This window comes from Aspergillus pseudotamarii (genome assembly GCF_009193445.1).
Source record: "Aspergillus pseudotamarii strain CBS 117625 unplaced genomic scaffold BDV38scaffold_40, whole genome shotgun sequence".
NCBI lineage: Eukaryota > Fungi > Ascomycota > Eurotiomycetes > Eurotiales > Aspergillaceae > Aspergillus > Aspergillus pseudotamarii.
The window spans coordinates 33,001-57,360 of NW_022475054.1; the positions used below are offsets into that span (position 1 = coordinate 33,001).

At 48.4% G+C, this 24,360-nt stretch overlaps 12 protein-coding genes across 12 annotated transcripts; 7 read left to right on the forward strand and 5 right to left on the reverse strand.

The window, feature by feature from the left end:
• Nucleotides 1–323: 323 nt before the first annotated feature.
• Nucleotides 324–2,312, reverse strand: BDV38DRAFT_272550 (uncharacterized protein; the record flags this gene model as incomplete). The annotated part of the gene is made up of 1 exon (XM_032057506.1): nt 324–2,312. One exon carries the CDS (start codon nt 2,310–2,312, stop codon nt 324–326), a length of 1,989 nt encoding a protein of 662 aa, XP_031911771.1.
• Nucleotides 2,313–3,307: 995 nt separating this feature from the next.
• BDV38DRAFT_251261 (uncharacterized protein) lies at nt 3,308–4,168 on the forward strand. The gene has a single exon (XM_032055033.1). The coding sequence runs from the start codon at nt 3,748–3,750 to the stop codon at nt 3,973–3,975; it is 228 nt and encodes a 75-aa protein (XP_031911772.1). The 5' UTR covers nt 3,308–3,747; the 3' UTR covers nt 3,976–4,168.
• A 45-nt stretch (nt 4,169–4,213) lies between these two features.
• On the reverse strand, nt 4,214–6,108 carry BDV38DRAFT_251262 (uncharacterized protein). Its single transcript, XM_032055034.1, has 2 exons — nt 5,907–6,108; nt 4,214–5,848 (listed from the first exon to the last, which is right to left on the reverse strand). Exons 1-2 carry the CDS (start codon nt 6,014–6,016, stop codon nt 4,810–4,812), a joined length of 1,149 nt encoding a protein of 382 aa, XP_031911773.1. The 5' UTR covers nt 6,017–6,108; the 3' UTR covers nt 4,214–4,809.
• Nucleotides 6,061–9,070, forward strand: BDV38DRAFT_251264 (SWAP/Surp domain-containing protein). Its single transcript, XM_032055035.1, has one exon. The coding sequence runs from the start codon at nt 6,326–6,328 to the stop codon at nt 8,747–8,749; it is 2,424 nt and encodes an 807-aa protein (XP_031911774.1). The 5' UTR covers nt 6,061–6,325; the 3' UTR covers nt 8,750–9,070.
• Nucleotides 9,071–9,184: 114 nt separating this feature from the next.
• BDV38DRAFT_272553 (nuclear transport factor 2 family protein) lies at nt 9,185–10,094 on the forward strand (the record flags this gene model as incomplete). The annotated part of the gene is made up of 6 exons (XM_032057507.1): nt 9,185–9,191; nt 9,371–9,388; nt 9,530–9,594; nt 9,674–9,745; nt 9,806–9,907; nt 9,987–10,094. The coding sequence occupies 6 exons, from the start codon at nt 9,185–9,187 to the stop codon at nt 10,092–10,094; spliced, it is 372 nt and encodes a 123-aa protein (XP_031911775.1).
• A 168-nt stretch (nt 10,095–10,262) lies between these two features.
• BDV38DRAFT_130637 (PQ-loop repeat-containing protein) lies at nt 10,263–11,868 on the reverse strand. The gene is made up of 5 exons (XM_032051289.1): nt 11,796–11,868; nt 11,645–11,707; nt 11,481–11,587; nt 11,162–11,419; nt 10,263–11,090 (listed from the first exon to the last, which is right to left on the reverse strand). Exons 3-5 carry the CDS (start codon nt 11,549–11,551, stop codon nt 10,532–10,534), a joined length of 888 nt encoding a protein of 295 aa, XP_031911776.1. The 5' UTR covers nt 11,552–11,587; nt 11,645–11,707; nt 11,796–11,868; the 3' UTR covers nt 10,263–10,531.
• Nucleotides 11,869–12,504: 636 nt separating this feature from the next.
• Nucleotides 12,505–14,329, forward strand: ish1 (double-strand break repair enhancer MSC1; the record flags this gene model as incomplete). The annotated part of the gene is made up of 5 exons (XM_032057508.1): nt 12,505–12,589; nt 12,682–12,732; nt 12,792–12,939; nt 12,996–13,799; nt 13,855–14,329. 5 exons carry the CDS (start codon nt 12,505–12,507, stop codon nt 14,327–14,329), a joined length of 1,563 nt encoding a protein of 520 aa, XP_031911777.1.
• Nucleotides 14,330–14,801: 472 nt separating this feature from the next.
• On the reverse strand, nt 14,802–15,543 carry BDV38DRAFT_284594 (cytochrome b5-like heme/steroid binding domain-containing protein; the record flags this gene model as incomplete). The annotated part of the gene is made up of 4 exons (XM_032060306.1): nt 14,802–15,032; nt 15,108–15,345; nt 15,420–15,450; nt 15,531–15,543. 4 exons carry the CDS (start codon nt 15,541–15,543, stop codon nt 14,802–14,804), a joined length of 513 nt encoding a protein of 170 aa, XP_031911778.1.
• Nucleotides 15,528–16,091, forward strand: BDV38DRAFT_130664 (uncharacterized protein). Its single transcript, XM_032051290.1, has one exon. It carries the CDS (start codon nt 15,711–15,713, stop codon nt 16,008–16,010), a length of 300 nt encoding a protein of 99 aa, XP_031911779.1. The 5' UTR covers nt 15,528–15,710; the 3' UTR covers nt 16,011–16,091.
• A 559-nt stretch (nt 16,092–16,650) lies between these two features.
• BDV38DRAFT_130736 (uncharacterized protein) lies at nt 16,651–18,656 on the forward strand. Its single transcript, XM_032051292.1, has 4 exons — nt 16,651–16,723; nt 16,784–16,863; nt 16,918–16,988; nt 17,040–18,656. The coding sequence occupies exons 2-4, from the start codon at nt 16,819–16,821 to the stop codon at nt 18,517–18,519; spliced, it is 1,596 nt and encodes a 531-aa protein (XP_031911780.1). The 5' UTR covers nt 16,651–16,723; nt 16,784–16,818; the 3' UTR covers nt 18,520–18,656.
• Nucleotides 18,657–19,117: 461 nt separating this feature from the next.
• Nucleotides 19,118–19,445, reverse strand: BDV38DRAFT_284596 (translation machinery-associated protein 7; the record flags this gene model as incomplete). Its single annotated transcript, XM_032060307.1, has 3 exons — nt 19,118–19,212; nt 19,279–19,368; nt 19,424–19,445. 3 exons carry the CDS (start codon nt 19,443–19,445, stop codon nt 19,118–19,120), a joined length of 207 nt encoding a protein of 68 aa, XP_031911781.1.
• A 98-nt stretch (nt 19,446–19,543) lies between these two features.
• Nucleotides 19,544–23,200, forward strand: BDV38DRAFT_130942 (putative serine/threonine protein kinase (Prp4)). The gene is made up of 4 exons (XM_032051293.1): nt 19,544–20,748; nt 20,803–21,023; nt 21,099–22,885; nt 22,947–23,200. Exons 1-3 carry the CDS (start codon nt 20,042–20,044, stop codon nt 22,556–22,558), a joined length of 2,388 nt encoding a protein of 795 aa, XP_031911782.1. The 5' UTR covers nt 19,544–20,041; the 3' UTR covers nt 22,559–22,885; nt 22,947–23,200.
• The last annotated feature ends 1,160 nt before the right edge of the window (nt 23,201–24,360 follow it).

A 24,360-nucleotide genomic window follows, 5' to 3' on the forward strand; every position in this document is an offset into this window, starting at 1 on the left:
AAGAAAAGAAAAGAAAGAAATATGCTGGATGAGATACTGGAGACAATGGCGTCAAAGCACACCATGAAAGACCAAAAATGACACGAGACAGGTCGCAAGGGGAACCGAAAGTGTACGATGCATGCCATAAACTCTGTAAACAATGCGAGAATTCCAGCACAGCCAAGATCCCGAGCTGACCGCAGAAGACAACCAATCATTCGTATGCACATGAAAGATAATGGACCGTTTCCACCGTTGGTAACGCCGACACTGTAGCTCCACGAGGCAGGGCCAAACGATACTCCTCTGATTTTATAGTAGATACCCTCTCCAATGAGATGCTAATCCGTCAATGCGACACAATAACACACATGCTCATACTGTGCGGTCGCCGTGTAAGTCTGTGTCGCACTCGCAGAGTATTTGAGCGTTGTCGTTGGTGTCGGCTCCAATTCCTTGATTTGAATCGTCTGCTGGGAGATTGGGTTAACGGAACCGTTCTCCAGCACCTGCATCTGCTGGCAGTAAGGCGACTGGGCCTCTGGGTAATCTCTCTTCTCATCCATCTTGATCCGAAGAGGGTAATTAGACACTGAGGAGCTCGAAGAATCCGTAGACTGCGGCAGATGTGTCGCAGTGGAACTGTATTGAGCTTCCTTAGTGGATTGATTGAGGTACAGGAAAAACTCCATCACGGTGCTGTTCCACCAGCAAAACCAGGGTTTATCGCCCACCCGCGCCGTTTGCAAGCGACGGAATGCGCCTGCCATGACATCATCCTCACTGATGTCACGCTTTGAAACCGCACTAGATGAGAATGTATCCTGGGGGACAATAACCAGTTTATCAAACAAGGAAAAGAAAGTTAGGGCGGGGCCGAGGCTGAGGTCGCTGGAGTCCATCATTAGGCTAAGTGACTGCGTAGGATTGGAAAAGTATGGTGCTTGAGCGCCATAAGTGAAAGACGAAGAAATCTGCTCGCTGGCGAAGGTGATGTTACGTGATGATTCTGTCCCGGTTAGAGACACTGGTATTTTCCCCGACTTCATGCAACTCCACGATGGGTTGTAGTCTTGCTCGACAATACAAAATTTCGAAGAATTCTTCGGGTCCGCGGGAATCCAGTAATTCCCAGTAGGCGCAGCTGGTAGATTTGTAGGAATCGTAGATATGGGGGTGGCATCCATCCGGGGGGTTTCTGTTTTGGTGACAATCTTCGGACCTTTCGGGTGGTCGTTCTCCTCATTCGCTGCCTTTTTCGCTCCCAAGACACCTCCGATGACACCTCCGATACATGCCCCCACAAGCATCACGACACCGACCAAAACAAGGGTCCAGACCGGTAACCCACAGCATGCCTTCTTTTTACCTTTAGTCTTCAACTTCTCCTCGAATGCCATGACACCGGTAACTGGTGCTGCTTCCCGCTCTGCGTCATCACTATCTCGTCGATTTGCCATATTTTCCGCGACCAACGTTCTCGACGATACTTCCGAAACTGGTGGCGGGGGGTGCTCATTAGGACTAGGAGAATTATTGTGTAGAGTGACGCCTGCGTCAGGAGTAGGATCGAAAGTCCCTTCAACCTTGGGAACAACTGGGTCGGGGTACCGTGAATAAGGCGGTAGCTGTTCTGTATGGCCATCGGGTCCAATCAAGTCCCCTACGTCGTCATCGGCACGATTGGGTGGTCGCTGATATGCCTGAGGGTGTCCGGGAAAGCCCACTGGAGGAATCATGGCATTGTCCATCTCTTCTTCCGCCACCACATTTTGTGGATACATCGCATAGGGATGCTGGGGTGCATTGGCATCGCTCAACGGTCGCTCCATTGGCCGCACCGTAGACGTAGTCGCGATACTAGGTGAACGGCTAACCCCAACCTGTGGATACATCGCATACGGATGGCTCGGGCCTGTAGCCCCGGTGTAAGGACTTAAGGCCCGGGGAGGCATGGAAAATCGTGACGAAGTGCTCTGACTGCGCTGCGCTATGGAAGGGGCGGTATTGGTGGACGCTGCAGAATTGCGGTTGGTGAAGTCGACCCCCTTTGGGGGCAGACTGGACCGATTTGGTGATTCATCGAAAGAAACCCGGGCATCATCACCAAATGGATTCTCTGTTACCCCGAGATCATTTGGCGTTGTATTATACGCTTTTTGTTGTTGTTGAGGCAAAGATGAACGGAGGGTATTGGATGACGCGATTGATGAAACGGATGGACTTCGAGGAGTGAGGGTGGCTTGTTCGGAATCGATTTGCTCTAGCGAATAATCATCGGAGAAGACGTTAGGGTTGGAAGAGTGACCGGACATAGAACGTTGATGCATTGAGTCGGCGTCTTGTGTTGAATTATATTGTTGAGACGGGGATTGAGAGGATCGCGAGAGAGAGCGAGAATGGTCGGATGAGAAACGCCCCGGCATGGCGTTGCACAGCCCTGGCGGGCTTCCTGGCTTAATCGGTCAGTCCGTCAAAAGGAGTGAATCAGTCACCTTAGACGACTGAGTAGGCCGACGGACTGGACGGGTTGGTAGAGGCGAGGAGCGGTGAAAAACAGGCAGGGGCCTCCAGGGACTAAAAGAATGATGGAATAGGGTGGAATTCCAAATTAAGGATAAATATGTGAGACGGAGGGCGCACAGAGAGCGGATGGAGGTGAAGGAGGGGGGGGGGGGAAGGTAGGATGAGAGAAAGAAAGAGGGGTGAATTAGGCGATGATCACGTCGAGATAGGATTTCAATAGTAGTTGGGCGGTGGTATGTTTGAACTGGAGCGAAGGATTGGGGAAAAGAGAGGAGAAAGAGAGGTTGTGAGAGGATGAGAGAGGGAAAGTTGGACGCCTGGGAGCCTGAACCCCCAGAGGGACTAGCGGGAAATCGGGGGGAAAGTGAACTAAAAGGTGGTGACTTTTCACTAAGTGTTTGGGGGGAGGCGAGAGTGCCTTGATTGACTACTTTTTCCGATCATGCCCATGGTTGGCAAAACTTTTTCGTGCTAGCTTCGGTCATTCTCCTTCATTTCTTTTTTCCTTCCTAATGTTTTTTCTCTTTTATTTTCCCTTTTTTTTTTTTTTTTTCCCTCTCGTTTTTTTTTTTCCTTTTTTTTTTTTCCCGATTAGATTCATCCCAGTCTCAGTCGTTTCTTACCTCAATTAATCGTTCACCATATGTTCCTAATTAAAGGTTCGGGTTATGGTTGCTCAGCCTCGCCACAATGACACTAGCAGTCTTTAGATCCGCACCCCATCAAATATATTCTTAGTCGACTTAGCACATAAAGAAAATTAATAAGAATAAAGAAAAACAGAAAAATGAAGTCATGAGTTCACTCCCTCGCTTCAATGAAACAATCTGATACCGGATGATCCTCGAACTACATTGATTGGCGTTGTGAGGCCACCCTCCGCGAATGGCTCTGGGCTGAAACAGTACAGCGACCTATCACTGGCAGAGTTTGGCCCGGAAGCCCCTCCGCTGGGTCGGATACCTGTGCCACTTCCGTTAATCCATGACTAGTAGTAAGTAGTATTTGACTTGGCTCCCCAGTCATCAAAATTCCCAAAGTTTCACCCATCAATTCGAATTGTAATGACATTTTACCCTAATTCTTTCCCGGATACCTAAGGTCCTCAGGCATTTTTAAGGTTCGGACAACTTCCACCAGTCCCGGTGAAAACAGCATAAAATCCTATCGACCATCGACAGATTCAAAATCCAAAAAAAAGTGTGCCCCCCCCCCGGCTTAGCACTAAAAGAAGGGATTATGGAACGGTTGGTGGACCTTCTCCCAAAAACCCTGCAGTGCCTGGACCGGAAAACTCTATCTGGCCGAATGCGGAAGAACTCAACGATGATCGTCGTGATGAGGATTCCTCGCCCGCGTCATAGCATTTTTACCATGGTAGTCAGTTATCTTATCCTCTTTCGTAAAAGACGTTGGGTGATGACAGAGGCAACGGGGAAAATAAAAAAAATAAACAAAAAAGGCTGATCTGCTTGTTCAAATACTCTTCGAGTCAATGTGTACCAGAATTTAGGCAGAATATCTGTAACGTACACTCATAACAGTGGCCGCATCTGTTATTCGGTACCGAACATGGTATTGGTTTGGTTCTCTCGACAGACCGCCTGCGTTCAAGTTAACTGGGACCAGGTCTTTAAGGATCGATAAATCACAATGCATTTCAAAAAAAAAAAAAAAAAAAAAAAAACCCCTTGGGCAACGAATTATAGGCCTCCATATGTTAAGCATATCCTGTCAGAGAACTAATTCATCCTGTCAATTCCACTAATGTATGGGTCTTGCTTAATGATCATTCCACTAACGATTCAACTCCGTCCCCAACAGACACCCGATGGAGTCCTAAGAGAAATATTACATGTATTGTCCGAGACAGAGGAATTGCTACATGCATTCACCTCCACTATATTGTACCATCGTGTGGTCAGAATTCGAATGCTAGTAGTATATGCCCACGCGCCACACGTAGAAGGAAAGCGTTTTGCGCTATCAATCTGACGGTGAATTCTCATCGGCAATGGTAGTCTTCGGTCTAGCAGAGCTGGTGTCTGTGACAAGATTCCACTCATAGCGACATCGATTGACCCACACAATGGCTACCTTATCCAAATACCGAGCTTCTAGAACACAGTAGACGTTGGATAACACCAGTCGTGTGGAAGGATCCTGGGACATCCGATGCTAAGTGGAGCAGAAGCATGAAGTCCGTCAGTGTTCTTAGTTCATGAACTGGATTCTGTTGTTGATTGGCGCGGCAATCTTGTAATTGTTTGACGGTAAAGTCTCGAACAGTCGGAATCGCAATCATGCCTGTCTCCTCAAAGCGAGAATGTCATATAACTTTACACGGCCTTTCTCTCCCCAGCCTGCTACTCCGCTTTGGACAGCGGGCCTGACGTGTGTATACCAGGCCCATGCTCGTTGATCCAACTCCTCTCTGTTGAGAATCGGAGCCCAAGACTGGCATACCAAGTCAATAGCCTGCAGTAGATTTCCCAAACATGTCTCTTTCTCGGTTTCTGTTTGAGAGAGACGCTTCCGGTTCGGCCTACCTGATGCTGGATTATTGTCCTTTAATGCTTCTGTGAATGACTTAAATAAATATGATCGCGCAGCACCTGGTGTGAAAATTGGAAGAGGTTCATTTGCGTTGGAGGCACCAATCGAGTTACCACGATGTGCGCTTCGCAATGCCTCGATATCGATCCCCCATAACGGTGGCATGCCGTTTAAGTTATCTGAATCTGAAACATCCTGGCCTAACGTATCATTGGCTGCGTGGTGGATATCTTTATCGTGTTCTGAACTAGCCGCACCCACGGGCTTACCTTCCCTAGGATTGTAGTCCCACCTTTTAAGAACCTTGACTTCTCTTCCAAGGACTCTGACTACGGGCTGTCCTTCTCCCCAACCTTCCTGGTCAGCAGAGTTCTCAGTTTCGATACCCAGACTGACAGCTTTTGAGCGACTATTAGCGCTAACAACTGCCTGAGCGAGGCTAAGCCTGCTAGAGATCGGCTGCTCTGGCATAGTATGCTTCAGAACACAGACTGCAAAAGCTAGAACGAGAGGTGCTCTGTTCGTAAGTAGGACAACCTTTGACAATTCGTCTTCGGTCGCAGAGGTGGTTGGAAGAGAGAGTGCACATTCTGTGTCAAAAGGAGTGGCATCATCTCTCCGGCCCAAGCCTCTCGACTTTTTTCGAGGAGATTCTGTGCTCCCAGTTGAAGCTTCGCGCTTTTTGGAAACTTTCTTTGCTGCGTTCCACACTTGCTTTGCCAACTTATCGTCGTGGAAGATCTCTTGGAGAGCCTTGAACTCTGACTTGGAGATTTGCTCAGGACTAAGATAGTATTAGACAGACATCATCTCACTAGGGATGGGGATGCAATCATCCATACGATGTAAGGCCGGCTTTCTGAAGCTCCATAACCTTACCCATAGCAGCTGCGAGAGGCATCTTGGCATCTTGTGATAGGAACCGTAGTAAAGCTGGTAACTGAGACGCCATGACAATCTGCCTATGTATTTAGTCGTATGCAAATTTTCTTTAACAAAAATTTTTTTAAATCATCCCTGTTGGGGACTAAGTAAAAAAAAAAAAAGGTGAGGGGAGTTGACAAGCAATGGATACGTAAACCATAAGCCAAGTACCTTCAATCTGTACTTCGTAGGTTCATCATTACTCGCTGCCTCAGGCTGCAACAGACTTCCCGCCTCCGCCCCGACAGCTTTCAGCGACTCCAACATTAAGCACTCCTCAGCTCCATAGTTCTCGTGGGCCATACCAAGAGATTCGCTGCATAGCAGCTGACTCGCGATGTCCGATGATTCGAAGCCTAAGGGCTTTCCAGATGTCTCTGCGAAACTCTCCGCCCTCCCTAAGAAATCACTCTTCGAGCGCCAGAAAGCCGAAGCCGAAGCCAAGCGTGCCCGAGAACGAGCTGAAACCGCTGCTGTTTACGAAGACTTCGTGAAGTCATTCGAAGATGATTCTTCCACGCCAGATCGTCCGTCTGCAGATGGAAGGCTAAACAGATTTAACCCCAAGGGTTCTGGATATGGGGGAGGCCCTGCAAAACGGCATTTCACCAGCTCCGGCCCGCGCATGAGCGGGCCTGGAACTTTAGGACCACCGCCACCCTCCCTTTCTCGAAAACGTACGCATGAAGGGTTTCAGCCGTTGAATAGAAATCGGGATCTTGCGCATGGAGTGCTAAGTTTTGATAATACGGCTTCGCCAGCCACGGCTTTTCGCACATCGGACGATGAGGAGGATGCAACTGTTGACACGAAAGAAGCCGAGCGTGCTGCAGCTAAGCCCACGCTGTACTTGGCGTCACTACCTCCTGGAACTTCCCCGTCTGTGATTAAGTCGTTAATCCCGTCAGTTTTGTCAGTGGATAATGTCAAGCTCCTGCGTCCCTCTGGCCAACCATCGGATCGGAAATCGATGTCCGCCATCGTGACTCTCGCGAATGAATCTGCCGCCTCAGATATAGACAGTACAGTCAGCGCGCTTCAGAACAAATATTTAGGATGGGGATACTACCTGTCGATCTCGAGGCACCTATCCTCCGCTGCCATCAGCTCGACGATACCAGTAACTGTTGGCTTATCATCCACGAGCTCTCTTCCTTTTGGTGCCAAGTCGATTGCTCCTGAAGTGCAAGGAAGACTGAATCGTGCTCCACCACCTGGTTTGCATCGCGGTGGTTTCGCGCCCCCGGCTTCGTACGGGCCATCGTTTGGTAGAAGCGGCCCCAACAGCCAAGTCGAAGTGAAAGCACCGGCAGACCTGAAGCAATTGAGACTAATACACAAAACACTGGAAAACTTGTTAAACTATGGACCGGAATTTGAAGCTCTTCTCATGAGTCGTCCAGAAGTCCAAAGAGAAGAAAAATGGGCATGGATATGGGATGCAAGAAGTGCCGGAGGGGTATTTTACCGATGGAAGTTATGGGAAGTCCTCACCAACAGCTGCTCGAGGGGGAATCAACGAGGAAAACCTAGGAATCCGTTGTTGATCTTCGAAGGTGGCGCTAACTGGGCCCCTCCCGAGAGTAATATCAAATTTGAATACGCTACTCAGATGGATGAGTTTGTCTCTGACGAGGATTACGACTCTTCTGATGAGGATCTATCTGATGTAGAAGATGAGAGGCGCCAACATGGTGGAGCGCCTCCCGCTGATGGTCTGGGTGCCAGCAACGATGGGCTAGGCTATATGAATCCACTTCAGAAGGCTAAATTAACCCATCTCCTCGCTCGTCTCCCAACGACACACGCGAAGCTACGGAAAGGCGACGTCGCGCGTGTCACTGCTTTCGCTATTGGGCACGCAGGGGCAGGGGCAGAAGAGGTTGTGGAGATGATTGTTTCGAATATAAAAGAACCATTTGCTTATACAGGTGCTAACCCTGACCGTGAAATGGAAAAGGGCGCGGCTCGGCGAGAACAGGCAGCAGATGTCTCCAACGATGCAGAGGAAGCTCGCTCACAGTCCAAGGGCAATTTAGATACATCTTCTGCAAAGTTGGTGGGCCTCTATCTCATCTCCGACATTCTCTCCTCTTCTGCCACCAGCGGCGTACGGCATGCTTGGCGGTATAGGCAATTGTTCGAGTCATCGTTAAAAGCGCATCAGGTCTTCGAGCACCTTGGAAGATTGGAAAAAGACTACAGTTGGGGTCGCCTGAAAGCAGAGAAATGGAAACGAAGTGTCGGAACTCTTTTGCATCTGTGGGAAGGCTGGTGTGTCTTCCCGCAGTCGAGCCAGGAACATTTTTATGGTGTTTTCGAGAAACCGCCGCTTACGGAAGAAGAGCTACGGGAGGAGAAGGAGAAAGCCGAAGCCGAACGAGCCGCCAATGCATTCTCCAAGAGTAAAAGTCGCTGGAAGTCCGTGGAAGAAGACGCAGCGGCACAGAAATTTGACCCAGGCCGACCTCCTGAAGCTACCCGCAGTCGCATGGATATTGATCAAGAACATATTGCTCCCGGGAGAGAATTCGATGCGGAGCCGATGAGCGATCTTGACGGAGAGCCAATGGAGGACAGCGATTTGGAAGTCCCGGATGGTGAGCCTATGGAGGAAGACAACGCTCTCGTGGAAGAAAGCGGCTCGAAAGAGCAATCAGAGAAGCAGCCGGAGCTCTCAGCACAACCGGAGCCTCAACGGCCAGTTCGCAAACCTCGACCAAAGGCGGAAGATATGTTTGCGGATTCTGATTCGGAGTGAGATGTCATGTCATGAATACGATGTTCACTATGTAGTATTAGGTAGTAGTAACTACTCAAGTGCTTTGATACCACTTCTAGTCCACCGTGTTGAGGCACTAGGGATATGAGTATTCTCTTTGCTTCGACGTGATACTAAGCAAGTGTTAGTAATATTAGCACTAGTAGTACTAGTTATGTACATATGCGCAACCTTACAAAATCCCGCATCCATGGGGTCGCAGTCAACCATCGAGGGGTCATTGGTTGCCATGGGTGCCTTGCCTGAGGCAGCGGTGTTGATTGGGCGCAAACTGTATTCCAGAGCCCCACAATGCCTGAAATACTTTCGATGTTGATATCAACCCGGCTTTTCCTCCCCTCTCTATCCTCGACTCCAGCGTTATACCCTTTAATTCTAATACCCTGTCCTATCGCATCAACTCAATCCGTCAAAATGGCCGGTAAGTCATGCTCGCACTATAGGAATCCCCCTCCCATGACAAGTTCATCACCCTACGTTTGCTGGTTGTTTTTTTAATGCCCCTCCTCAAGTCATGGACCCCTCCAAGATGAGGAGCGCAGGCATTCGACACACATGGGAAAATAGTCAAAACTGACACATGGATTCTCCAACATCTAGACTTCAATTCCGTCGCCCGTGAGTGTTATTCCTTCACTTTCCCTTGTCGTCCAGATACAGACGCGCTTAGCGACGATCATGACTTCCACCTATCAACGCCGACAATGGGAATGAGACAAATATCACATGGCTGGTTCTAATAACATCTGCAACGAATAGGGCAGTTCGTTGAGTTCTACTACAACACTTTTGATACAAATCGCTCGCAGTTGGCTGGTCTCTACGTATGTCTTCCTCTATGCGCAGGGCTTGAACGCAGGAGCAGGGGTAACTAACTTATTATTCCTTTTGCCGGGATCACAGCGTGATCATTCCATGCTCACTTTCGAGACCGAATCCATTCTGGGCTCTGTCCGTATCGTTGAAAAGTTGAATGTGAGTCACACTAGAGCGGGTGGTCAAGAGCAATGCGCTAACGGGAATCGCTTGTTACAGGCTCTTCCCTTCCAGAAGGTCGCTCACAAGGTCAACACCCTTGACGCCCAGCCTTCTAATGAGAATGGCGGTATCCTTGTCGTGGTGACTGGTGCTCTACTTGTATGCTTCTCTCCCCTATCCACTGGCGGTTGGGGTTGGATTATTTTGCTAACCTGTCTCCGTTTCTTTTTGCTTTTAGGTCGATGAGGAGCAGAGACCCATGAACTACACCCAGACTTTCCAGCTTTTGCCTGACTCTGGAAGCTACTTCGTTTTCAACGACTTTTTCCGTCTGGTTTACGGTTAAGTGCGGAATCGTGGAAGCCGATGTTGTAGGTTAGGTAGCTTATGAAGATTACGATTATGAGGGGATAACAGCTCTGCCGCTACTTCCTCTGCTGTGAAAATGACTTGCTACGATTTCCTAGTTGTGGGGTAGTAGTGTGGGTAATGGACGCTCCTTTCCCTGTTATACACTGGCTAGACTTGAAACTATATCATATTGTCTATCGAGGTTTTTGTCCTATCTTGTTGGCTTCCTGTTGCGTTCAAGAGTAAAATGGACGAGTTGCCTCGACCCTAAGCAAAGGAAAGGTCTATCGCATCGTACCCGAGGCTCCAAATCGCATTTATACTTACATTCCTCATTGAAAAACTGAAGATCCAAAAGAACAATATCCAAAAAATCAAAACACGGGCAGCTATTGTACGAAAGCTATCCAATTACTTTCATACAGGGGTCGATCATTGGTTCTGAAGAAGGGGTGTCTCTTCGGAGGGACGCGACTCTTGCTCATCGCGCTCATCATTCTCCACTGGCCCGTCCTCTCCATGACTGTGTCCCTTGTTCGGCCCCAGGTACTCGAAGAAAACGCTCAGTACGAGTAGTAGACCCTGTAAAGTCGCAGTGATGAGCAAAACACCCCATGTACTCCATCCCTTTGCGCCCAATCTAGCCGCAAGACTGGCGGCCCAAACAAAGCCACCTGGTGTCTGTATACACATCATGGGGATGCTCAGACTGCCAACGCAGCGCAGTTTGACGGTGGTGTAAATCTGAGGGAAGTATTGAATCGAGGAAAGGACCGCGGCTAAGATACCGCAGAAGTTAGACCAGGACTGCAGAGAGCCGGGTCGTTTGAATCCAATGGTGATCGTGGCTATAAGCATGACGGATATGTGTAGAATACAGACAGCGCCTACGATCAAGGCGGTGCGGTATGTTGGGCCTTGCGGCCTTGGCTTGGTGGTTGAAGGAGACGACTGTACATCTCGAGGGAAATAGAGGATGTATAAGAATAGACTATGTAGTTAGTAGAAGAAAGTTGCTTGTCAGTCAGATGGACATGCCACTTTCGCGGATGCGACACTTACATGATAAAGAAGCAGAGGCACTGTGTTCCAATCTGGAGGATACCTAGCAGTCCTGCGAAACAAGCCAGACCGTTGACATCACTGCAACAGGAAACATCCTGCAGACTTTGTTGTTGGGATACCACGTTTGCTAAAGACGACGAACCGGAGACTGTTCCCAATAAGACAAAATACGGTGAGATGCCGTAGGAGCTCTTTAGGGAGATGATTCTGTAGTGCTGGGGAAGGTATGATAACAGTATACCGAATACGATCAAGCTGTTCAGTTTAGCATATACCTTTAGGAGAGTTTCGATGGTGTTAGACAGGGAAACTGTACATTGATAGGATGAAGTTTATATAGTCTGGAGAGACCAGATGCTTGCATTGCGCGTTGGACAGAAGATCCATCCTGACGTTTCGTAAAGCACACGATGAACACGTCGCGTGTAATAATCTTCTATTAGGTATTTAATGACGGCGATTGATAAAGGAGCAACTTATCGAGTTGCGATCATCCAGACAGTGAGTGATAAAGAGCTAACCAGGAGCATCCGAGGCCAAGCCCTGTGATAGACGGTAACTACGGTGAGTTCCTCGGTAATTTGCCAGGGAGCTGCAGACGGTTGGGCTAAAACAGAGCCATCTCACGTACGGATGTCTGAAGCTGTGTCCTTATTTTAGGCTATTTGTAGTTAAAACCTCGATGTCGAGTGGATGTGTTGGGGGTGAGGAGATGACTTGTCACTCGGCCTACGAACCTCCTCCCTGATAAGCGATAAAGTACTGTATGTACTGTTTGTTCGGTACGGTACGGATGTAATACTTAGTATGATACTCCGTACTTCTCTTAAGTCGATGTTCTCCGCATAGCCCAAAGAGGCAACACATGGCGCTAAACCACGAATAGCTAGACTGACATTCTTATCTGTTGAGAGCTTCAACAATCAAGAGATTACAATCAGACTACGAGATTTAAACTACATTCACTGACTTTTGGTCGTTTGATTAACCAGTGAAAACCATGTTAGATCCACAACAACTGAACAACCCGGCGTCTCGAGTTGTCGAGAAGATGCGCGACCAAGGTTGACCCAGTCGATGACGCCAGTAACCACACGCAGGCCGATTGTGCAAACAACTACGTCACTCGGCAATCATCTCTCATCATTCCTAATAAATAAATACTACGACTTCCTCACATATCCTTTTGTTTTCAAATTCCAACTACCCTTGTAAGGACTTATGTAAGTTGTCCCCAATTCATGTCCTTCGTATTTCTCAAAAATCATCTGAGATATCATTGACTGTTAATAGTTACACCATCAGTTAGAAGACACACCAAGCATTCGCAACCAGTGGCTATGAAGCTAAATTTCGCTTCGGGTCTGGTGCTGGCCCTCGCAACCGTGGAGGCGGTTGGGGCACACTCGTGGTTCAGCAGAGCTGGTATGTAACCATCACTATCTTACGTTGCGATATCACACAGCCTGTACGCTTTCTGAAGATGAAGGGTTATTCTGACGAAAGGACCACTGTAGTGTACGACAAATGGCATGAAACAGAACTGGAGCGGTGGCTCTCCGACCATGGTACGGCTCGCCTAATGAAAACGTCTTCTACACCCGCAAGAGGCTAACTTGAGGTATAGACATTCCATACCCTTCTCCTGCTGATCGCAAAGACCTCGAAAGTGCTGTGAAGGTAAACTGGAACTCGAAAGTCCAAAAGCCCTTAGGACAAGCAGCGGACCAGGCTACTGATCAATGGCATCATGCCAAGGACTGGATTTTTGATACGTAAGTCAAGAACAGAAGCGCTTAATACTATGCACGTCACTAACAAATGAAAACAGCTGGTCTGACTCTCATCTCAAAGCTTTCCTTGATCGGCATGGTGTTCCCGCCCCTCAGCCGCGCAAGCGCGATGTACTGCTCAAAACGGCCCGCGAAAACTATGAAGCAATTGCCAAAAGACTCGGAGAGGCTGCTTCTTATCCTGGCAACTGGGTCTACGAGCAGTGGACTGAATCCGACCTGAAGGAATGGCTTGACGAGCGTGGCTGGCCGGTGCCCCAGCCTACAACCCGTGACAAGCTGATCGCAATGGTGCGTCGCAACGCTAGACTAGCCAGCCTACAAGCACGGAACCTTGCTGCTTCTGCTTCTAAATCCGCAGATGCGGCTCAGGCTACTCTGAGTGAAGCGCTGTTCAATGCGTGGTCTGACTCCGACTTGAAGAAATTCCTCGACGAGCATAATGTCAAGGTGCCACAAGGCTCTAAGCGCAACGAGCTGGTCGCACTGGCCAGAAAGCACCGCGCCTCTCTAGTTAGTCAGGCCTCTTCTGTAGCTTCTACTGCATCCCAGAGTGCTACCTCGACGGCCTCGGAAGTATATGGTGCTGCTACCACTAAGGCTGGCAATGAGTACGCCCGAGCAACCGATGCCGCACAGCTTAAGGGAGAGGAAGCCTTTGATGCTGCTGTCGCAACCTGGTCCGACTCCCGCCTGAAGGCCTTCTTGGATGCACGTGGTGTCCCTGTTCCGCAGAGCAACAAGCGTGATGAGCTTTTGGCAAAGGTTAGACTGCACAAGCACAAAGCAGCCACTGGCTGGAGCGCTTGGACTTTCGACACCTGGGACACTGAGCACTTGAAGTAAGTCATCATTGCACGTATCCAATCAGTGACCTTTTTCTGACCTCAGCTGAAGGAAATATTTGTCTTCCATGAATGCCAAGGCAGCCAACCGTGCAGATCTCACTCGGGATGAGCTTGTGAAACAAGCCCAAGATACTTACGCTAAAGCCTCCAAGGCTGGAGGAGCAAACCTGGCATCAGCTACGTCATACATGGCGCAGGCTACTGACGCTGCCAAGTCTTCCACCTTCGACACCTGGTCTCAGTCTGAGCTTAAGGCTTACCTTGACTCATATGGTATTCCGGTCTACCAAGGCTCTAGCCTCAACGAATTACGCGCTGCAGTACGCCGCAATGCCGAGTACTTTAGGTATGGTACTTCTACTCCTCAAGGAACAATCTATGCCAAGCTCCAGGATGCTACCAACTGGCTCCTGGACCAATTGAAGCTCGGAGCGGCCAGTGGCCGGGCTCAGGGTCAGCGGGCTGCTGAAAAGGCGCAAGAGAAGGCTGCGGACGCTGCGGAAGAGATGCGAGCGGAACTGTGAACTTGGGGAATCTAGGGACTCTTAACCCCGGCCACGATTTGATGACTTGTAACAGTACCTTTTGATTCTTTGTCGTTCTCTCTTGGTTTATTTTAAACATGGAATGGTAATTACAGTGGTCGTGCTGCTCAACTCTGCAAAAGTTTGCACTAGGTAGTTTTGGTAATAATATCACTAACCTACTACCCCTCTGGGCATTATAATTTGTGGTGGTAGCAGGTTTAACATTAGTACTTATAATAAGATGTCATTTTACTATGGCCTAAAAGTTCCCAGTATATGCGGCTCACATTCGAGCGCCAATCGAATCATGTCTCATGCGAAACAAACAAGAAAACCACACGCATCGCTTTTGAAAACACCAGATGCCACATTTTCTATCAAGGTACTTCCGACCTTGTAGAAGCTTCAACCCCGCATTCCGTCATCAATACGCGGTACCATCCGTAATGGGAGTTCAATCGCAGGGCAGCTATGCCTTCGGAGCCTCCGGATCTCCTTCAGCAACCAATTTACCCACAACCAAATACTTCTCCAAAAAGCGCTCCTCCCAAGACTGGAGATTTTCCAACGCTTCCGCATCAAGATCCTTGAGGTCATCCAAAGGAGCTTTCAGATCCTTAGTAAGCATCTCCTCGTCGAAGCTCTGGCAGGCCAATCCACGGGATGCGTCTCGGCCAGCGAAGTTCTCGTAGGGGCCACCCTGCACCAGAACGAGTTAGTTTTGTCTGTGAATATTCAATTCTTATCAAGCCGACGGGCTCAAGATAGCGCATACCGGTCCGTAGAAGTTCCTGCCGGGGGATACATCGAAGACGCGACCGCGGACGGCTAGATAGACGGGCTTTCCATCGACACCGTTGAATTCGAGCAGAGTAGTGGGGGTGAACGTGCGGAAGACGATGGGCGCAGGACCCTTGGGAAGAGTTACAGGCGCTTTTGGTCGGAATTGCATGTACACCAGAACGGCGAAGAGGGAGAGAAGAAGGAGGTTAATCGGCGATGCGATTGACATACTAAAGAGAATATGGGTTAGTTTTCGATCATGTGGAGGACCAGACGAGTCGTTTGCGTTGGTTGGGATACTGACACTTCGGCGGGCGGCGGGACTGCCCCGTCTTCTGCAGTTTATGTTAGTATGGATTATGGGTTGATGTGTCTTTGACTATTCATTTAGCGGATGATGAATAAAGAAACATACGTGGAGATGACATAGTTATGGTTGACTGTGAGGAAGATCGGTGGTTCTAGTTAGAAGGAGGACAAGTTGAGGTGACAGAGGTAAAGTTGGAGATGACGGAAGACAGTGTTGAATATTACTTACAGGTTACTGTACAGTAAGTAACAATCACTCAGGTATGTATGCTCCGTGTTCAGCCCAATGCGGAGAAATAAGCCGATGCTGACAGCGGTATTAATTACCGCACGTGAACCCTTTCCAGCTGCAGTCTCAGCTGCAGCCTCAGGGTTCAGGCCGTCAATTCATCCATGGTTTACCCGAAAGTCCTCACGGATCTTTAATCCAACTCCACAGGCTTGTTGTACTTACTCCGTTTATGCCAATTCTCTGAGTCCCGTAGCACAGACACCCGAGGAAACTGGATTTCTCCTCCTTTTAATTTATTTCCTTGTTATTTTTAGTGTCCAGGACCGAGGAAAATCCACTCCTCGGATGACTTAAGGGGCTTTCAATGGTCTGGACGAAGATCATTATAATTGTTATGGAGTCACGGAGCTAACGTTGACTACTAATCATAGTACCTGATGAACCCAACTAACGGGAGACTAACCACGAACTGTTAGTCAATCAGGATTACTGCAAATCGCTGAAACAGGACCCTTCATGGGCATGTGCTTGTTCCGGTGCCATGACTTCTTCCATTTCTTCTTGCTGCCCCCTCAATCAGGCGAGCCTGATAGTCATCATTATTCATTCTTTCTGCAATTGTTCATTCGTTCCTTCACTCGTGTTGAGCACTGTGTAATTTCTTGGATTTTTCCTTGCTTCAATTCTTTCTCTCTTTCGGAGCTTCTTCTCCCTCCTTTTTTTTTCTTTTCTTTTTTTGTTACTCTTCTAATTTTTTGTCTTTTACTACTAACTGAGCGGTTTTATCCGTGTCGCATTCGAGTCCCTGTCAGCAAAACCTTCCCTTTGTTGGCGTGCATACCAGACAAGGATTGGTCGACGTTTTCTCTTCTAATTGTTGAATGACATGCTGGCATGTCTTTGCAGGAATCCACATTGAAAATAAAACCAGCCTGTTCGTGACAGGGATCATTTTCATCCTCGTTTGCATTTCACGTCCTACTCTTGACATTTTTTGGACACTTTTTTCTCTAACGTCCTTTTACTCTTCCTTTTCTATAATCGTTGGACGAATTAAGGTATTTGAGGTATGCCACTTTTCCCCTTGCATCGCAACTTGATCCACTGATGATCATCGCTATCCCTAGCCGCAGGAAGATCGATCGCGGTGTCTTAGATCAAAATGTGGTTGAAGGTTTCATCGAATTTCCATCGGTCGAAGAAGCCGGTAATTGGAACTCCTACTTTGGTCGGAAAGACCTTGGATGATAATGAATACCAGTCCTTTCCTCTTGTTTCTGGTGCGCAGAAAGAAAACAAGTATCATGCAAAAACTTTACCAACCCCGCCGAAGTATGTGCAAGCGAGGAAGTACACAGCTATACAATCTCTAACCCGTTTTAGGAACCCTTTGGATCCGCGTCGGTCGGACACGGTTGGGATTGCAGGGAGTTCATATTCGCAAGATTCTATGGCGGACAGCCGACGTAAACCCTCAACCAGTTTGACGCAATACTTCCCTCAGGACTCCAACACTCCCGGTCGAACGGACAGTATTTCAATCTCACCTCCCGACTCGCCGGTTTTCCTTGGCCATGGACCTGCTAGTTTAGGCAGCTCTCGAGTCTCATCCTTAGAGGACGAATTCGACCAGTACTTCGGGGGTGGACAAGCGGAGAAAACATTCACCAGCCACATACCGGTTTTGTGCAAACACCCAGATAATCAACAAGAACCAACTCCTTCGTTCACGCGACCTGCTACCGGATGGGATACGTTCTCCCGTGAGCCAAAAAACATGGACACATTTGCGCACGCGGCTCCTGGGTGCACGTTCGAAACGCACATAAGCTCCGATGCTAGACCTATAGAGTCTCGTAGTTCGGACGTTCTCAACTGGGGGAGAGAGCAGAAAAGAAAGCTCTCAGGAGCCCGTAGTCGGCCAAAAGAAAGTGACCTCTTCCTTCCACCCAACACACGAGTGCCTTGGAAAGGTGCCAGTGGAAGATCTCCAATAGTGGAACCTTTGCAGGAAAAGCCAAGAGCCAGGTCTTCATCTCGTGTACACTTGTCGAGGAGTTCCTCTCGATTAAGAGGTCGAGAGAGCCCATCGCCCAGTGGCGCATATCTTGGTGGCTTTCCTTCAGTTGTCACGACTATCACGGGTGGTGAAGTAAACTCGAAGGTTCCGGAGATGTATGCGCCAAGCAAGAATATCCACCGAACAGTGTTTGAGGAGCCGACCCCTCCTGCGACTAGCGCCAGCAGCCGTGCTCCGCCACGCGTCAATCTACCGGAGCCTGATTTCACCAATACCCTTGCGGACTTAAAACTCACCAACGAAGATGACTTCGCTCTGCCTTCGAGCCGTTTCAGTGTAACAACCTACGAGCCTACAGAAGCAGGTAGTTCCACCGCAACAGGAAGTCCGCGAGGGAGTATCGACGCTGCTTCCCAGTCTACCGAGTATCAACCTTCCATCATGTCTAGAAAACGTCCCGTTCCCAGCGCGGTAGCTCCGTTACGGAAGCCCACCCCGTCTCAAACAACAAACGAACTTTTGCCTTGTACCCCAAAGCAACAAACCCAAAATCGTATCGAAATGTTGGAAGCAAGGAGAGACTACCTTACACGCCGCAAAGCAAGCATCAATACTATGATTTACGAGTTGACGCAAGTCATCCAGCCCAGTCCCATTGCTTACGATCTAGCCGCAAGAGACGAGGTCAAGAAAACGGTCGCCAGTTTAAACAACGAGCTGGCTGATATTAATAAAGAAGAACACGAGATTGGCATGAAACTATTCCGAGCATGGAGGAAGCGTGACGAACAGGAATGCTATGGTGGCAGCAGTGGTTTATGGGTTAAACGAGTGACCAGCTGAAGAGCGATTCTCTAGGCCTTTTACATTCTTTTCCTTCCCCTATTATTTCCCTTCATCTTTCTCCTCGCCATATTTCGCTTTAAAGCCTTTCTAATTTGTTGACATTTTCTTCCTTCTTCCTCTCCTTTTCTACACTGAGTTCTCTTTTCCTGTCGTTCAAAATCTATTGGCCAAGCTTTTCCCTTCTAGCGTTGCATATACCCTAAATGAGCGTTTTACAAAAGAAAAAAAATAGGAAGAAGAAAGAAATTTCGCATCTTAAATATTTGTCTAATGATACAAACGGCGCATGAGCAGCAGTTACTATGCAGTATTCAAAGAACACCAACAAGGCCACTAGTTGGATTGGAACCTTATAATTTGGTCGGTTCTGTTGATCAACGAGCCTGTGCCGAGTCGACCAAGGGGACAGCCTTGGCCCTGTTTGGGTCTGGCTTCGGTGGGATGGAGGTATATTGAATTGAGAAAACAATATATGAGTTTGTTCAGATACGGCAAGTAGCGATGAGGCCCATACGGCAACCCTCCACCTTTGCACTCATGGCTCGTAGCTCGTTGTATATCGTGAAAATAGCGTAGTGCCGTCCTCAAGAGAAACTTATTTCTTTCCTGACTTCTTGATGCCCTGGGAACCCGTGTTCAATGGGCCCTTGCCCTTGGCCTTGTCCAGCAAATCCTTCTTGGCCTTGGCCTCTGTTTGTAGTGAAGACGATCAGTATGGACAAGCGAGAGTTAGACTATGGAATTCGGCATTCATACCAGCTCTCTGCTTTTCCTTGAATGCGAGGTCATCTTCATCGAGCTCCTTCTTGTCCTTCTTGGCAGCCTTCAAAGGCTTGACCTTGCCACCTGGGGGTTCTAAGTCAATAGACGCCCTGTGTATGATCGCAGATGCGTGACATACCTTCTCTGCTTGCACCGCCCATTTTTATTTGATTATATAGAAAATAAGGGGTAAAAACAAATGACGTGCGAGAACCAACGTTGTTGATCAAAAGTGGAAACGAAAGGAGAGGGGAAGAAAGGAAAAAATTGATGGCGCGAAACACAGCTTATCTTGTTGCCGCCATCTGCGGGGTGGCGCTAGAGCTAGATTGGGTTAGGCGCAAAATCTCCTCCTTGACACCGCCTTCATCAACTTCTAGATAAAGTGACCGGGAAGGTACCGCGTCGAGTCATCTCTCATCCCGACCTATCTTCCCGATATCGTGTCATTCGGCTTTAATTGTTTCTATCTGTTCCTTTTGGCGTCAAGGCCGTCATTTCACATTCACACAAAATTGCTTCCTGGAGAAGACTCATGTTCAATTCGAGACGGTAGTCGAAGTTGGCAAGGGCTCGTGGCATCTCTAGCCGGTTGGACTTTCTCAATACACTCCCCCCAAACTTCATCGTCGGAAGCGATCTTACTAACCGAGGATCATTCTTCTTGTCTTTAAAGCTGCTCTAAAGGCCAGTCGTACTACATACAAATCACCTCTGGTCTTTTCTTGTATACGTCAAGTGGTAGACCTGTCGCATCATGGCTTCACGTCGGTCGAGGTCCCCATCGACCCCTTCTGAGGGTGAGATCATCGAATCAGGTTCAGAGACGAAGGCAACTACGTCGCAACTTCCTCTTAATGGCAACAGCGTTGACCGTCCCACCAGAGCCAGTATATCACCGGCGCCCAGATCTCCAGCATCTCTAAGCAGCAGATCGTCTCGTCGCCGGAGATCGAGGACAAGATCGCGTTCCCGGTCCCGCTCTCCCTACCGAAGCTACAGAGGACATAAGCGTCGACTTGACGATGATTATGATGATCGACGGTTCCGGAACGACATCTCGCGACGCGGCGGATACCCGTACGATGACCGGTACTATGATCGTGGTTCCTCCCATAGACGGCCAAGGCCCTATCACGACTATGATCGGGAGGAGGATTATAGCGGTGGTCTTCGATATAGCGATGACTATGACCGACGCCGGGATAAGCGTCCTCGTACCCGAAGCCGAACACCACCGTACCGCGAAGTCCGGAAACCTAGGCAATACTCGGGTGATGAGTGGGAAACCCCTAGGGAGGAAAGTGTAGCTTCCAAGGATGCTAGAAGAAGGTCGTCTACTGAACAGTTAGTGAGCGAACGAGGGCTAACACCCGTCGCTCGAGATTCTAAACGTGATACTGAAACTCGAACGAATCAGGTGCAGCAAGGTTCTGAAGATACCATGTCGCTTACTGAAGAAGGGTATGCTTCACTGCTGATTTTATATGTAGAGTATATCTTGCTGATTTCCGTTAGTACAAACGCAACGGTGCAACAAACCCACGAAGAGCCTCAACCGACCGAGCCGGTTGACGAAGCAACTCGATTAGAGGCTCGTCGGAAACGGCGTGAAGCTATCAAAGCTAAGTATAGAGGCCAGGCTACGCCTTTACGTTTACAGGCACTCCATATCGCAGGCGATAGGGACTCGTCTACACCTATTAGCGAGCCTGTTGCAACAAACAACGCAGCGTCAGGTATGTGGATTTTGGCCTGCGTTCCACTGAGAGGCTTTGAAGCATTGTTGAACTAATACAAAATTTGCTCTGAAGACTCGCAGCTGTCAGCTTCCGAAACACCAAACGACAGCACTGGAGAGGCGTTCTCCGACTTCAAGATCGGCAAGGATGCTGAGTTGGTTAATGACGATGCTCCCGTGGATGGAACTGATAAAGATGAACCTTCTGCAGCCGACTATGACCCCACTCTTGACATGAAAGCCGAGAGGGAAAAGCATACAAGTGCGGACGTTTCTGCGGCGTCATACGACGAGACGCAAACCACCAAACAGGATGTTCTAATCCCCGATGCTGCTCCAGTGCAGCAAGAACAGGCCAAGGCGAAGGATCCATACGACATGTTTGCAGAGGATGATGATGACATGTTCGCCGAAGAAACACACGATACAGCACAGCCAGTGCATGCTTCGGCCATGCCAGCCGTGCCTCAGCCACAGGAGCTCGACATCAGCATGATGGACAACTGGGATGATCCGGAAGGATACTACAATGTGCGTCTTGGTGAGTTGATCAATGGACGGTATCATGTACAGCAGAGCCTCGGCAAAGGCATGTTCTCGTCCGTCGTACGCGCGACCGACTCGAAAACTGGTAAGCTGGTTGCAGTCAAGATTATTCGACAGAACGACACCATGAGGAAGGCAGGTATGAAGGAAATTGGCATTTTGGAACAGCTCCATGAAGCCGATCCCGATGATAAAAAGCACATTATCAAATTCGAACGCCATTTCGATCATAAGGGACACCTCTGTATGGTTTTCGAGAATCTCAGCATGAACTTACGTGAGGTGTTGAAGAAATTTGGACGAGATGTTGGGCTGAACCTAATGGCGATTCGGGCGTACGCACAGCAGATCTTCCTCGGACTGAGTTTGCTTCGGAAGTGTAATATCCTCCATGCGGACTTGAAACCCGACAACCTACTGGTCAACGAACAGCGAAACGTCCTCAAGGTCTGTGACTTGGGCTCTGCATCGTCGACTACGGAGAACGAGATTACACCGTACCTTGTGAGTCGGTTCTACAGAGCCCCCGAGATCATCCTGGGCATTCCCTATGATCAAGCCATTGATGTATGGTCCATTGGCTGTACGTTATTCGAGTTGTACACGGGCAAGATTTTGTTTACGGGGCGGAATAACAATCAGATGCTACGGTCAATCATGGAATGTCGGGGCAAATACCCGCCCAAGCTTCTGCGAAAGGGATCGCTGACGCACATACATTTTGACGACATGTTGAATTTCCACAGCACCGAAGAAGACAAGATCACAGGGCGTCTGGTCACGCGGGTGGTTGACTTCAAAAAGCCCACTCGGGATCTGAAAACGAGGCTGATGGGCAAAGGTACTCGCGGAATGACGGACAGCGAGGCAAAGGAGCTGACACTGTTTGTGGATCTGCTGGATCGCTGTTTGAGTCTGAACCCGGAAAAGCGGTGCACGCCGGCTGAGGCTCTGAAGCATCCGTTCATTTCGCGGCCGAAGACTTAGCTTCGTTGCCAGGAGTGGAGCTCCCACTCACCGTTCCTTGTATATAGTAGTATAATGTCATCGTAGTATACTTGTGTTTACTCGATCCAATGGGAATATAACCACCGTTCCCCGTTTTCATCGGGTGAAGTTGCCACTTATCTGATTGCCGGGTGGAGTAGGGATTTAAATTGTCTAGACCAACAGTTCCCTCTCGAGCGGGTGGCAAACATCCGGCTGTCTGACTCAATGGATGATGCAAAGACGATCCCGATCCCTATCCCTATCCCTATCCATCGTCGATGGGGAGGGGTGTGAGTAATATTTTTTTTTTTGCTTGTTGTTGTTGTAAGTTGTTATTGGTGTGAGTCTAATGCAAGGATCCGAAGTGACTGTGAGCCGATGATAGGGCCCAGTATGGATTATCCCATACCATCACCACGACAAATCTCACTCTGCCATCCACGCGGAGCGCAACGAGGCAAACAATAATTGCGGAGAAAAGGAAAAGCCAGAGACCCAGATCATCATGCAAGAAACCAGTCCAGAATGATGTCAGCAGTTACCAGTTGAGGAGGCGTTCATGTTACACGTCTATCCCCTGGACTATCCATCTCATATCAATAATGACTGGATATGTATATGACGAGGGGCCCGTAAAAGAACAAAGGCCATCACAGTCGGTATGACTTCATCGTTGCAGGGCTACAACTGTCTTTTGCAGACCTATCAGACCGGAGTGCAGATTCCTCGACCATCTTCATATATAATTTCTTTTTCTCGTTTCTTTGCGCCTCCCCCCCCCTTACAGAGGGCACCCTGAATTAAGACCCGTTCTTAAGACTGCTCTTCTTGTGTCTGGGGTACAGAATGCAAGTCAGTTTCGCAAAGTGTCTACCAACGATGATCGTAATCTTAAAAAAGGAAACCCTTCTCTTGTTTCTCGGAGTTTAGGTGCGGTGTTACTGTGGAGGTGGTCTTCCTTTATTTTTTTTTAGTTCAATTTATCTATTTTCAATTTGTTTTATTTGTTGAAAGAGTTGGATTTGGATGTTCGTGTCTGCCGAGATTTGAAGATCGGGAGAATTTATTATTAGTATATATCAAATTGGGTTTGTTAGTGGGACGGAGTTCGTTACTACGTATGGGTATATCTGGAACCGGAGAAACTTGAGGAGGATCATTATTACGGATACTTGAGGATGATTCTGATTTTTATCATCGTCATGGCTGAGCCATCAAATTCAGCTGAGCCAATGAAGAAATCTCCGACTCATCCATGAGTTCCAAGCCCAACAGGGATAGTTTGGGTTCCAGGTGGCTTCCTGAATTTTCAGGTCGCCTCGAGTGCAATCGAAGTAGGGATCATGTGAGGATCTGGGTTGGTCGATCGCTTTACTCAGTCTTACTAAACTAGACCCCCTCGACTCTCTTGAGTTAACTACTTCATGGACTCTTGTGTTGCAATCGACGGGAAATGATCTGTCAGGTTTTCTGACAAAAAAGTCAAAAAGTAAGACCCAATATAGGATATTCATTTGTATATCATGTACTAGTAGTAGTTCTCGGAAATCGAGTGGACCAGTACAATAGAAAAAGGAAAAAAAAAATAAAAAAAAAAAAAAAAAAAAGGAAAGATCAGGAGAGGAGGCAATTGAAAGGGCAACCATGAAACAGGGAAGATGACGGTTTGCATTAGTCTACGACGACTATGTATTAAGGTAAGCTACATTGATTGATTGATATGGGAAAAAAAAAAAAGGGGGGACTGAGATGAAGTGTACACTAGTACAACGACTTAGCTTCGCAAAGAGAGTGCGTGT

Bases quoted from the DNA above. Each gene is read 5' to 3' on its own strand.
- BDV38DRAFT_251261 (XM_032055033.1), top strand. From the start codon at position 3,748: ATGGAACGGTTGGTGGACCTTCTCCCAAAAACCCTGCAGTGCCTGGAC.
- BDV38DRAFT_251262 (XM_032055034.1), bottom strand. From the start codon at position 6,016: ATGGCGTCTCAGTTACCAGCTTTACTACGGTTCCTATCACAAGATGCC. The intron at 5,849-5,906 runs GTATGGATGATT...ATACTATCTTAG, and splicing joins CAGAAAGCCGGCCTTACATC to TCCTGAGCAAATCTCCAAGT.
- BDV38DRAFT_251264 (XM_032055035.1), top strand. From the start codon at position 6,326: ATGTCCGATGATTCGAAGCCTAAGGGCTTTCCAGATGTCTCTGCGAAA.
- BDV38DRAFT_130637 (XM_032051289.1), bottom strand. From the start codon at position 11,551: ATGGATCTTCTGTCCAACGCGCAATGCAAGCATCTGGTCTCTCCAGAC. The intron at 11,420-11,480 runs GTACAGTTTCCC...TAAACTGAACAG, and splicing joins ATAAACTTCATCCTATCAAT to CTTGATCGTATTCGGTATAC. The intron at 11,091-11,161 runs GTAAGTGTCGCA...CTAACTACATAG, and splicing joins TGCCTCTGCTTCTTTATCAT to TCTATTCTTATACATCCTCT.
- BDV38DRAFT_130664 (XM_032051290.1), top strand. From the start codon at position 15,711: ATGCGGAGAAATAAGCCGATGCTGACAGCGGTATTAATTACCGCACGT.
- BDV38DRAFT_130736 (XM_032051292.1), top strand. From the start codon at position 16,819: ATGTGGTTGAAGGTTTCATCGAATTTCCATCGGTCGAAGAAGCCG. The intron at 16,864-16,917 runs GTAATTGGAACT...AATGAATACCAG, and splicing joins TCCATCGGTCGAAGAAGCCG to TCCTTTCCTCTTGTTTCTGG. The intron at 16,989-17,039 runs GTATGTGCAAGC...AACCCGTTTTAG, and splicing joins ACTTTACCAACCCCGCCGAA to GAACCCTTTGGATCCGCGTC.
- BDV38DRAFT_130942 (XM_032051293.1), top strand. From the start codon at position 20,042: ATGGCTTCACGTCGGTCGAGGTCCCCATCGACCCCTTCTGAGGGTGAG. The intron at 20,749-20,802 runs GTATGCTTCACT...GATTTCCGTTAG, and splicing joins ATGTCGCTTACTGAAGAAGG to TACAAACGCAACGGTGCAAC. The intron at 21,024-21,098 runs GTATGTGGATTT...TTTGCTCTGAAG, and splicing joins AACAAACAACGCAGCGTCAG to ACTCGCAGCTGTCAGCTTCC.